The sequence below is a fragment of the Bos javanicus genome, chromosome 4 (assembly GCF_032452875.1).
Source record: "Bos javanicus breed banteng chromosome 4, ARS-OSU_banteng_1.0, whole genome shotgun sequence".
In the NCBI taxonomy this organism is placed as follows: domain Eukaryota; kingdom Metazoa; phylum Chordata; class Mammalia; order Artiodactyla; family Bovidae; genus Bos; species Bos javanicus.
The window spans coordinates 46,934,982-46,946,636 of record NC_083871.1 but is presented as its reverse complement, the minus strand read 5'-3'; the positions used below and the strand labels follow the sequence as shown (position 1 = coordinate 46,946,636).

General features: G+C 38.9%; 2 protein-coding genes across 21 annotated transcripts in view; one reads left to right on the top strand and one right to left on the bottom strand.

The window, feature by feature from the left end:
* SRPK2 (SRSF protein kinase 2) overlaps positions 1-11,655 on the top strand; it is a 247,745-nt gene that overhangs the window by 146,765 nt on the left and 89,325 nt on the right. For 6 of the 20 annotated variants that reach the window (XR_009735873.1, XR_009735872.1, XR_009735871.1 and 3 more), the window contains exon 1: positions 4,125-4,360. The exons of 13 other annotated variants lie outside the window; for them this stretch is intronic. Coding sequence is in view for 3 of the 7 variants with exons in the window: in XM_061413916.1 (XP_061269900.1) it covers positions 4,149-4,360 (212 nt within the window). In the remaining 4 variants the exon portion in view is untranslated. Of the gene's footprint in view, positions 1-8; positions 85-4,124; positions 4,361-11,655 lie in introns of those variants that run through there. One more of the 20 variants, XM_061413928.1, reaches the window with a different exon arrangement.
* Positions 9,580-11,059, bottom strand: LOC133246028 (V-type proton ATPase subunit e 1-like). Its single transcript, XM_061413930.1, has one exon. The coding sequence runs from the start codon at positions 10,227-10,229 to the stop codon at positions 9,909-9,911; it is 321 nt and encodes a 106-aa protein (XP_061269914.1). The 5' UTR covers positions 10,230-11,059; the 3' UTR covers positions 9,580-9,908.

Here is an 11,655-nt window from a genome sequence, read left to right as displayed (position 1 = left end):
CCGTGTAGTTTCAACAAAATAAAGTCAGCAGGGCCTTATCACTCTTGTTCATGATGAAGCAAATACACAATGATAACATATAAGGTAGGTCTGTTGGAAGTGTGTTTTAAGATTCATGTTATTATTCATTCTATTGCTGCATTTACACTAGAATACTTTCTCAAAAATGTAATTTATGAAGGAAAACATGTAAGGGATACTGCAGAATAATAGTGTTTAAAGAGTTAGCAGTACTCAGAGTAGATACTAAAAGCAGGTAAGAAAATAGAAGTTTTAAAATGGCAATTTCACTGTTAAAAACTGTTTTCTGCTTGAAATGCTTAAATTGTTGGGAATATTGTTTTCAGCTACTGTTTGATCAAATTTTACTTCATATTTTAAGTTTCAAGCTTTACTAATGATAGTGCCTTTTTTGTTTTGATAGCATGGATTGTTACTTATTAGAAAAGTTAATGAGCCATTGAATGAAAATGGTGTTTTCTTTGGTGTCTGGGTGTCTGTAGAGGAATATTTGTAGGAGCTCATCTTAAGCAGTTAAACTATCAGTAAAGATGTTGCCTAATGTTGGCGGTGTAACTTATACAGATTTTTGTATAGCAGTTTCTTAGTATGTTTGGTTTTTAAATGTGGAAAATCTTTGACCTGGTAAGTTACCTTGAGACTGTGTTTCAGGACAATAAACTATTGAAAGAGATTTTTTTTTAAGCTTGGTATCACAAGTCAGACTGTAAAAACTATAAGGATCCAAGAATGAGGAGAAACAAGTTGACTTTAAAGCATTCAGTGTATAAAACATTAATTTTATTGCCACATTTAAGCTCCACCTTTTGTCTGCTGATTTTAAAACAACCATTTAAGTGAAAGCTTATTTCACTTTTTCAGGATTTAAGTCATGTTATTTGAGTTCCTAAAATTCTCCCAAATAAGTAGTGATGGATAGACTAACTTGTATGCCTCTCAGTCAGGTGTACACCAGCTGAGAATTTTTGCCTGTTCTTGCCACCGGTTTGTAATTGAGTCCTTACTAAGATTCTTTGCTCATGAATTCCTAACACATAGAAATAGTATATCTGTTCAACAAAATTTCTTGTACTTTCAGTTCAGTTCAGTCGCTCAGTCGTGTCCGACTCTTAGCGACCCCGTGAATCGCAGCATGCCAGGCCTCCCTGTCCATCACCAACTCCCGGAGTTCACTCAGACTCACGTCCATCAAGTCAGTGATGCCATCCAGCCATCTCATCCTCTGTCGTCCCCTTCTCCTCCTGCCCCCAATCCCTCCCAGCATCAGAGTCTTTTCCAATGAGTCAACTCTTTGCATGAGGTGGCCAAAGTACTGGAGTTTCAGCTTTAGCATCATTCCTTCCAAAGAAATCCCAGGGCTGATCTTCAGAATGGACTGGTTGGATCTCCTTGCAGTCCAAGGGACTCTCAGGAGTCTTCTCCAACACCACAGTTCAAAAGCATCAATTCTTCGGTGCTCAGCCTTCTTCACAGTCCCACTCTCACATCCATACATGACCACAGGAAAAACCATAGCCTTGACTAGATGAACCTTTGTTGGCAAAGTAGTATCTCTGCTTTTGAATGTGCTATCTAGGTTGGTCATGACTTTCCTTCCAAGGAGTAAGCGTCTTTTAATTTCATGGCTACAGTCACCATCTGCAGTGATTTTGGAGCCCAGAAAAATAAAGTCTGACACTGTTTCCACTGTTTCCCCATCTATTTCCCATGAAGTGATGGGACCAACTGGTACTTTATTACTTACTGCATATTTGGGAAGAAGAAAGGAATAGTAAATATATTCTTTAATACAGAAAATTTTCATTCATTGAATCAATGTAAGATAATGAAATCAAAGTTTTAGATTATAGGCTTGATGAATTTATAAAGAAGTAGGCGTATACTTCTTCAATTTAGACTTTTAAAATTTATTTATTAATATTTTATTTTGGCTGTGCTGGTGGGCTCTTTTCTGGTTGTGGTGAGCAGGTGGGGCTACTCTAACTGCAGTGTGTGGGTGTCTCACTGCAGTGGCTTCCCTTGATGTGGAGCTCAGGCTCTTGGGTGCATGGGTTTCAGTAGTTGCGGCATGTGGGCTCAGAAGTTGCAGCTCCTGTGCTCTGGAGCACAGGCTCAGTTGCTCCGTGGCATTTGGGATCTTCGCAGATCAGGGATCAAACCCATGTCTCCTGAATTGGCAGGCGGATGCATTACCACTGAGCCTCCAGGAAAGCCCCCAATTTTGATTTTTTAGTCAGCTTATGTTATTTAATATCTCTTAGTAAAATGACACTTGCTAATAAGCACACAGGCACTAAAGCATAGCTCTTGTCCTCAGTCATCTATTCAAAGTCACACCTAATGAAGAGTCTTTGACACCCCCTGCCCCAGTAGTGGAAAGCCTAAAACAGACCTGGGTTATAGGAGCTGGATGTCCTTCATCCCAGTGTAGAGAGAATCCAGTGGCTGATATGTAAATGCTCATTAGTTTTTAAGTGAAGTATTTTTAAAACTAAATTCTGTTGTAATTGTATGTGGGCCTGGCCTGGATGTGGCTATTCAGTTTCTTCCATAAAGAATTCTCTTCACGCCTCTAAAGGGAGGCAGAGTGGAGTAAGGAGTCTGAGATTCTATTAATCATCAAATTGGTTTCTCATCACAGTACCTTACCATAACTTCTCCAAAATTCTGTAGCCAGATTACAGTCTTTGACCGCCCTGGGGTTAGGGTGAGCGGAGAGGGAGCTGTTGCTGTGTCCAGCTGCTCTGCGGATTCAGTAGCATACCTCCCACAACCTGGTGCTTCCCCAGCCCTTGGTTTTCATGCTCTGGTTCTAAGGAGGTTTCTGATCGATGTCTGTCACTTTTTGTTGTAGCTTTTGTTCTTCCTAGTTGTTACCTCTTCCATTCAGTTTGTTGTCTTTCTTGTTTCTTGATTTTTACTGTTTTGTTGTCTGTTATTTTCGACTTTCTTGTTTTTTTGTTTTTTACTAAGGGAAGGAGGGGAGAAAAATATGTTAATAATCAGTCATGTTAAAAGTCTGTTAGCTGTGCTTTTCTGTTTGAACTCTTAATTATTTATTTATATTTTGATGGAATTAACTAAAATTTGGTTTTACTTGAATGAAGTAGATGATTAAAACAGACTGTGATTAGTGTAATGACTTTTAAAGAGACATACATTTACTAGAATGGAGCATCCTATTCCTGAAATCTTTTGGAGCATCAGGAATTCTTATTTCTATCTGCCTTTCTTTGCCTGTGTCTGTTTGTATCTGCTTTCCTCACTTGTATTTGAGTCATAAGCACACTTGGATGTGTTGCCAGTAGACATCTGTTAGATATGGTAATGACTGCTTATAGCAGAAATTCTTAACCATGGGTGTGTGTCAGTCTCCTAGTGACATGGGCCGAGGCCACATTTGAGACCTGCGGAGTCAGAATCTCCTGTTCCTAGGCTTTTGTCTTTTGAAAAAGCTTCTATGTGATCATGGTATATAGTTCTAAGAACTACTATATATCTAAAGTAAAAATAGATTTAGTTTTGCATGGCATTTTATATCCTACTAGAAATAAACTCCATATTCTTAATTCAAGGGTGTTAAAATCTGGTCCCAACCTTTCTTTCTAGCACTTCTGCCCATATTCTGCTCTGGGGACCTTGTGTATCAGCAGAAGCAGACTTTCCTGTTGCCATGCCTGGGTCTCCTTCCTGAGAGTCCCCCTTGCCTCCAAAGCCCTCATAGGTCAGCCTCAGAGGCCACTTCTTTCCAAATTCCTTGGGACTAAACTAGCCAGAGAGAGCGTCTCTGCCTTTCTGGATATTTTCTTCTGTCACTGTATTCCTGAGCCATGACTGTGTTGAGGTAATTAAGGTTAGCAGGGTTTCTGAACCAGTGTCTGCCTTGTTTTGTGTTGTTATTTGTATGCTCTAATCTGGTAAACACCTGGTTCCACGCATGAAGACACATTCTACTCATTTTAGCAAGAAAAAAAAAGTTTGATAAATACTTCTTGAACAGATGTGAGGTATTTTCTCTGTAATTGGGTAGTCAAGCAGAATTTGGAACTAGAGGGTAGAATCAGAAAATTTATGACACGGGGAAGAAGAGAATATCACAGTCCCTGAGTTCTCTTTGAGTTGGTGGGATGCTTAGACTGGTGGAGTACCTTAGTTCCTGCCACATCAGTCTGATGAGATACCAGTTTGATGTTTTTCAAGCAGTCCTCAGTTGTGAGATAAACTTGAACTGGGATGGTACTGTGCCGTGTGAATACAAGGGAGAGTTATTTGTAACATTTGGTTTAATGGGTGCTCGGCTCAGCACCATCTTATATTTTGAATTTCTGTTCCACCTTAGGTAAGACTCTTATACATTCAACACTAAAGTTTTGTTCTCTTAATCTGTGCAGTACTGCCCTTGTAAAACAGTGAGTGGTTTAAAACTAGGCAATGAGTTTCCCATGTGTTCATATCTATGACTTGGAGGTTTGCAGAATTTCATATTTGGTAGTAAAGAGTATTTGACCTGAACCAATTGGGAGTGTAAAAAGAGCATAGGTTAAGAGTTAAGGTTAAGAAGTTAAGAGCATGGTGGGCTCACTAGGTTAAGCTCACTGGTGGCTATGATGATCTGTTTTGTTTTGTTTTCCTTTTAGTCAGCTTTATTAAGATGTAATTGACATTAAATAAGTTTCACCATTTTTAGGTATACAGTTCAATGACTGTTGTACATACACATGGTGTAACCACATTGATGAGGTAACATTTCATCAGCACCAAAAGTTCCCCTGAGTCCCTTTACAGTCGGTACCCTTTCCCCACTCCTTAGCCTCTGGTGACCATTGTTCTGCTTTTCATCACTAAAGGTTTGCCTTTTTAAAATGGAATCATATGCGTTATAGTTTGACTTCTTTCTTAGCAGAGTTCTTTTAAATTTATTCATGTTCTAGGATTTATTGTTCCTTGTTTAGTATTGTTGAGTGATTATTCCATTGTTTAGCAACAGTTTATCCTTTTTACTGGCATCTTTTGGTGAGCTTTAAACTGGCACATTATTTGTTTAAGGATTTATTTGACATCTAGTATCCAGACTGTAGAGAAGGATTCTTGCCTGAAAAATCCCATGGACAAAGGAGCCTAGTGGGCTACAGTCCATGGGGTTGCAGAGTCAGACACAAATGAGCGACTAAACAACAGAAGCAATCCAAACTACACATGAGCATAATTTTTCTTGCTTGTGAAAGTGAAAGTTGCTCAGTCGTAGATCATTAAAATCAAGTAGAAACAGACAAAAGGACTTGAAAGTAGTGTTTACAGTGGTTACATATGGAGTCTCTGAAAGTGGTCATTCCTGTAAGAATAACATTAATGTGCTTCAACATCTTTGAAGAACTATATACACAATTCCTATAGTAAGGTTGGCATTAATGCTAATTGAAACAACAGTCTTAAAAAATAAAGCCATTTATCTAAAGTTTAAGAATGTGGATGACTGAAATTATGAAGTTTCAGAGAGGCAGAATATTGCAAAATTCTCAGTCAGCCGTTGTAAATTGTTTTCCCTCTAGGGGAAACAACTTTAAGATGAGAACATTTCTGTTGTGTAGTCCACTGAAACTAGGTTACAAGACGGCCTGAGCACTGGGCTTAAGTTTGTACTTGTCAAAAAAAAAACCTATGTAGAACAAGTCATGTGTTACCAGAGAATGTTAGTATGCAGTTTGCTTACTTGTTAAAAAAATTCCATGTTAGACTCTTTTTTAAAAATCTAGATGTGTTTGTAGCAGCAGTACAACAAACTTTTGTCATTTTGCTGTGTAGAAGTATATGATAATTAACGAGGGATCCTTCTGAAACATCCTTAAATCTCATAACCAGTTATGATTATAAAATACATGAGTTTAGAAACAGAGGTTAAGAGGTAGACTGATGCTGACCTTTGCATTAGGATAGTCACAGATGAGCAGAGGGCCAGAGAGGTCTGGTCGCAGTATCATGCATGATATATCAGGGTCAGTCAGTTCAGTTCAGTCGCTCAATCGTGTCCGACTCTCTGCGACCCTATGAATCACAGCACGCCAGGCCTCCCTGTCCATCACCAACTCCCAGAGTTTACCCAAACTCATGTCCATCGAGTTGGTGATGCCATCCAGCCATCTCATCCTCTGTCGTCCCCTTCTCTTCCTGCCCCCAATCCCTCCCAGCATCAGAGTCTTTTCCAATGAGTCAACTCTTCGCATGAGGTGGCCAAAGTACTGGAGTTTCAGCTTTAGCATCATTCCTTCCAATGAACACCCAGGGCTGATCTCCTTTAGAATGGACTGGTTGGATCTCCTTGCAGTCCAAGGGACTCTCAGGAGTCTTCTCCAACACCACAGTTCAAAAGCATCAATTCTTTGGCGCTCAGCTTTCTTCACACTCCAACTCTCACATCCATACATGACCACTGGAAAAACCATAGCCTTGACTAGACGGACCTTTGTTGGCAAAATAATGTCTCTGCTTTTGAATGTGCTATCTATGTTGGTCATAACTTTCCTTCCAAGAAGCAAGTGTCATTTAATTTCATGGCTGCTATCACCATCAGGGTATACTTCCTTATTAGTCATAACTGGAGCTCTGAGGAAACTAGTTCATGGTATCCACATACCAGAAGGATGGGAACTGGACGTGAGGATTAACCTTCATTGACTGCCTACTACATGCACAGTTACCATACCAAAGAATTTATGTATCATCCCTTTTAATTATCTTAAACCTCTGACTTTCATTAGAGGCTCAGGGAAGTAGTCACTGACTTGAGTTCTTGTGGATTTTTAAGTGATGAAACTGGTTTTCACACCTAACCCACAGGCTTTCTATCAGAAAACTGTGTGTTATTTCTGGTGTGTTTCTACCAGAAAACTGTGTGTTGTTTGGACTTGGACTTTTATCCTAGCTCTCTAGCCCTAGACGGTTCACTTTGTTGTTCTTTAGTAAATTCTCCTGAGGCAGCAAGGATTGGGGAGGGGTGGAGTGGTGTTGGGGTCAGAGATTGGAACCACTTTCCCACTTTCCCAGCATCCTCTTTTCTCTTTCTTGTCTTTATAAATGAATAATTTATTTTGGTACGCATGTGTGTGATACCCAGTTGAAAAGGTATCAAAGGAGTTTAAGGAATATTTGAAAAGTTAATTCTTCTCCTTGACCATCAGTCATTGAGTTCCTTTTCCTGGAGAGAGCCATTATTGTCAGTTTGCTGTTGCTCCTACCAGAAATAGTCTGTTAACGGGAGGTGCGTGCTTTGTATCTGTAAAACAAACGTTACATGCCATACACAAATGTTCTGTGCCTTTGTATTCATCAGTGGCATATCTTCCATAGTAGAACATAGAGGACAGCCTCTTTTTTAGCATGTAACAACTTTTTTAGTCTACATACAGAATTGTGCAACCATCACCAGAACATTTTCATCATCCTTAAGAGTAATTCTGTATACTTGAGTAGTTACTTCCATTTCTTCAAATCCCCTCAACCATAAGCAGCTACTAACCTACTTTCTCTCTCTCCTAGGGATTGCATATAAATGGAATCATGCAATATAATCTTTTATGACTGGTTTCTTTCATTTACCATAATCTTTTCAAGGATCATCCATGTTGTATCATCTATCAGTACTTCCATTACTTTTTATTGCTGAGTAATATTCTGTTATATTACGATTTTCTTCTATTTATTCATTCATCAGTTAATAGATGTTAGATTGTTTCTGCTTTTGACTATTTTGAATAATGAGGCTAACAACATTTATCTGCAGGTTTTTTTTTTTTTTCTAATTTTATTTTATTTTTAAACTTTACATAATTGTATTAGTTTTGCCAAATATCAAAATGAATCCGCCACAGGTATACATGTGTTCCCCATCCCGAACCCTCCTCCCTCCTCCCTCCCCATACCATCCCTCTGGGCCGTCCAGTGCACCAGCCCCAAGCATCCAGCATCGTGCATCGAACAGGTTTTTCTTTTGAAGTACATTTTAGCCTCTCTTACATATATTTAAGAATAGAATTGCTGGGTCATATGGTAACTCTGTTCAACCTTTTGAGAAACTGCGTCTAGTTTTTCAAAATGGCTGTCTCATTTTCCTTTCTTATGAACAGTCTGTGAGGATTCTAATCTTTGCACATTCTTGCCATCCCTTGTTGCTGTCTTTTTGACTTGCTGTCCTAGTAGGTGTGAACTCATGTCTCGCTGTGGTCTGTGTATTTGGCTGCGCCAGGTCTTAGTTGTGACACTCTGGACCTTTGCTCTTTGTTGTGGTGTGAGGGGTGTTTATTTACAGCATGTGAACTCTTAGTTGTGGCATCATTGTGCTTTTGATTTTTGTTTTTCTGATGGCTAATGATGAACATCTTTTCTATGAGTTTTAAATAGTTTTAGCTCTTAATATCTGGTTCTGTGATCAACTATGAGTTAATTTTTTTTTTTTAATGGTGTGTGTTAGGAGTCCAAGTTTATTCTTTCGCATGTGGATATTCATTTTCTCATGACCATTTGTTTAAAAAAACACTTCTTTCCTTATTGAATGGTCTTGGCACCTTTGTTGAAAAATCATTTGACTGTAATCTGAGGGTTTATTTCTGAACTGTCTATTCCACAGAGTTGATTCCTGTACCTTTTTTGTAAGTTTTGAAATCAGGAAGCATGGGTTTTCCAGTATTATTCCTTTTCTATATTGTTTTGGCTCTTCTAGGTTGTTGCATTTCCATATTAATTTTAGGAATGGCTTGTCAATTTCTGCAAAGAAGCCAGCTGGTATTTTGATAGGCATTGGGTTGAATTTGTAAGTCAGTTTGGGGCATATTGTCATCTTAACAGTATTAAATCTTCAATCCATTAACAAGGGATTTTGTTCTATTTATTTGATGGTAGTGGTTTAGTTGCGAAGTCATGTCTGACTCTTCAGACCCCATGGACTGTAGCCCGTCAGGCTCCTCTATCCATGGGATTTTCCAGGCAAGAATACTGGAGGGGGTTGCCATTTCCTTCTCCAGGGGATTTTTCTGACCCAGGGATCATACCCAGGTCTCCTGCATTGTAGGCATATTCTTTACTGACTCAGCCACTAGGGAAGCCCAAGATCTGTTTATTTAGATCTTTAATTTCTTTCAGTGGTATTTTTTAGTTTTCATAGTATATGTTTTGAACTTCTTTTGTTAAATTTATTTCTATGTACAGTTTACCCTTAACACAGGTTTGAACTACTTGGGTCCACTTACATGTGGATTTCTTTTTTACAGTAGTACCCATGTATACGGAGGGCCAGCCATAAGTAATATTTGGATTTTCAATCTTGCCCCAGCCCTCTCTAATTGTTCAAGGGTCAACTGTATTTTTTTTCCCCATAGAAAGCAGAAAAAATAATTTACTCCAAAAAATGGCAGAAATAAATTCATTTTGAAAATATACTTTGGTATAATTCTGGTGAAACAGATTTTTTCCCTCTGAACATGTTCCCCTACTGGCTGTCCCACTGAAGTTTTATTGTCTTGTAATTTTTAAACATTTCTCTGATTCCCATGTAATGAGCTGGCAGTAGCCATCTTCAAATCCACAGGTTCCAAGGAGAGAGTATTGTTGGCTATTTTTCAGAAGAATAGCACTTTGTATTTCAAAAGACTATAAAAACATTTTATGGAGGCAGCACAGTTTAGGGTAAGTAGGCACATCTTTTATCAAAGTGTAAGAAAGGTGACAGGAAAAAATGCTGCAATGTAGAATAAGGCTTTCAAATGTGGTGGGAACCTTTTCAAGGCTGCTGATGGCTAAAACGGTCAAGTCAAGGAAAGTGGTCTGAGTATGAGGTGATTTTTAATGTAGAAGAGTTCTGTTTGTGATCTCAGTGACTGGTGTGCAGGTCTTCTTTCTCAAGGGCAATGATGCTTGAGGTACCATATGGTTCCATTTTTCAGTTGTGGTCCAAAGAGAGGGTTGAGTTGGGCCAGAATTGTAACCAGCCAAAAGAGATAGCAGCAAACCAAACAGGTCACCAAAATGGTGGTGATAACTCCCCAGCTGGGAATGCTCAGGTGGAACCAGGACACCAGGAAGCTGATGAAGCCACAGAATTCATTGATCACATTGAGAGGCACCGTGAAGCTGGTATCTGCCATGATTGCTGCCAGAGCTTTGTATATATATATATTTTTTGACACTATTGTGAATGAAATTTTCTTTATTTGCCTCATTCTTTATATTGTCTGCATGTGCCATAATCTATCATTAGGTTATTAACAAATCTCCCCTTGATGGATATTTAAGTCCCCAAACATTGCTATTTGTAGACATTGTCACTGTATTTGGTAAATTCCAATAAGGAGGTGTGCTGAGCTAAAGGATGCTCCAAAATATTGAAATCATCAAAAATGAATATGCTGTCCTTGTTTATAATTTTATGGTAAAACTTTCAGAAGTGGACTATATTAAAAAATGGTTCCAAATGCCTTTTCAGTTTTTTTTTTTTTTCTTTTTAACTTATTAAAAGTAATGATATGCTAGAGGAAGTTCATGCTGCTAAAGTATTGGCTAGAGCAGCCTGTCCAGTAGAACTTTCTGGGATGATGGAAATGTTCTATCATCTGCACTGTTCAGTAATGTAGCCACTAACTGTTGTGTGTAACTGTTGAACACTTAAACTGAGGGAAGAGTGACTGAAGAACTGAGTCTTAAATTTTAATTCTGCTTAATTTGGCTAGTGGCTATTGTGTCATATAATTGTAGTTGCTTTTAGATTTAAGCTTGCAGAAGGGACTCCCTGGTGATCCAGTGGTTAGGAATCCACCTGCCAGTACAGGGAATGTGGGTTTGATCCCTGGTCTGGGAAGATCCCACATGTCATGAAGCATCTAAGCCTATGCATGGGCCACTACTGCTGAGCCGCGAGCACCTAGAGCCTGTGCTTCACGACAAGAGAAGCTACGAAAATGAGAAGCCCAATTCAGCAACTAGAGAAAACCCAGGTGCAGCAGTGAAGATCCAGTGCAGCCAAAATTAATAAATACATAAAATAAATTACCAAAAACCCCTTACCAAAAAGAAAAAAAGCAACCTTGCGGAGGCGTGCAAGAGCCATGTCCAAAGTGGGACATCTTGCATTATTTCCTGAGTAGCATGAGGCAATCATTAGTGGTTCTAGTTAAGTTTCATCAATATGGATCTCAGTAAACAAGTTTTTTTTTGGAGGGGGAGGGGGAATGGTGTTTGCAGTTTACCTTATACCCAGCTGGCTTCATATTGCCTACAAACAGATTTAGATAGAAACATGTGGGTCCTTAGTTCGCTAGTTTTTATATGTGTATCTCATCTTGATGTAAAAGGTATACTTATACAAGGTAAAACTTGTGTATTCTCTAAAATCTGTTTTTAAATTTATGAATTTATCTCAGTGATTATGCCTTGGGTCACTGACTGAAGATCAGGAACCGGAGAAGGCTAGAATCTGTTGGTGGTTTGACTAACCTTGTATGTTAGCTCTCAACTAAAGCTCTGCTCTTGGCTCTTTAATTCCTCAGTTCTTCCTGGCACTCACACATGCTTAGAAAGGCTTTAGCTACCAACTGCTTGGGCTTCTGAGGTGGCTCAGTGGTAAAGAATCTACCTGCCTATGCAGGAGAT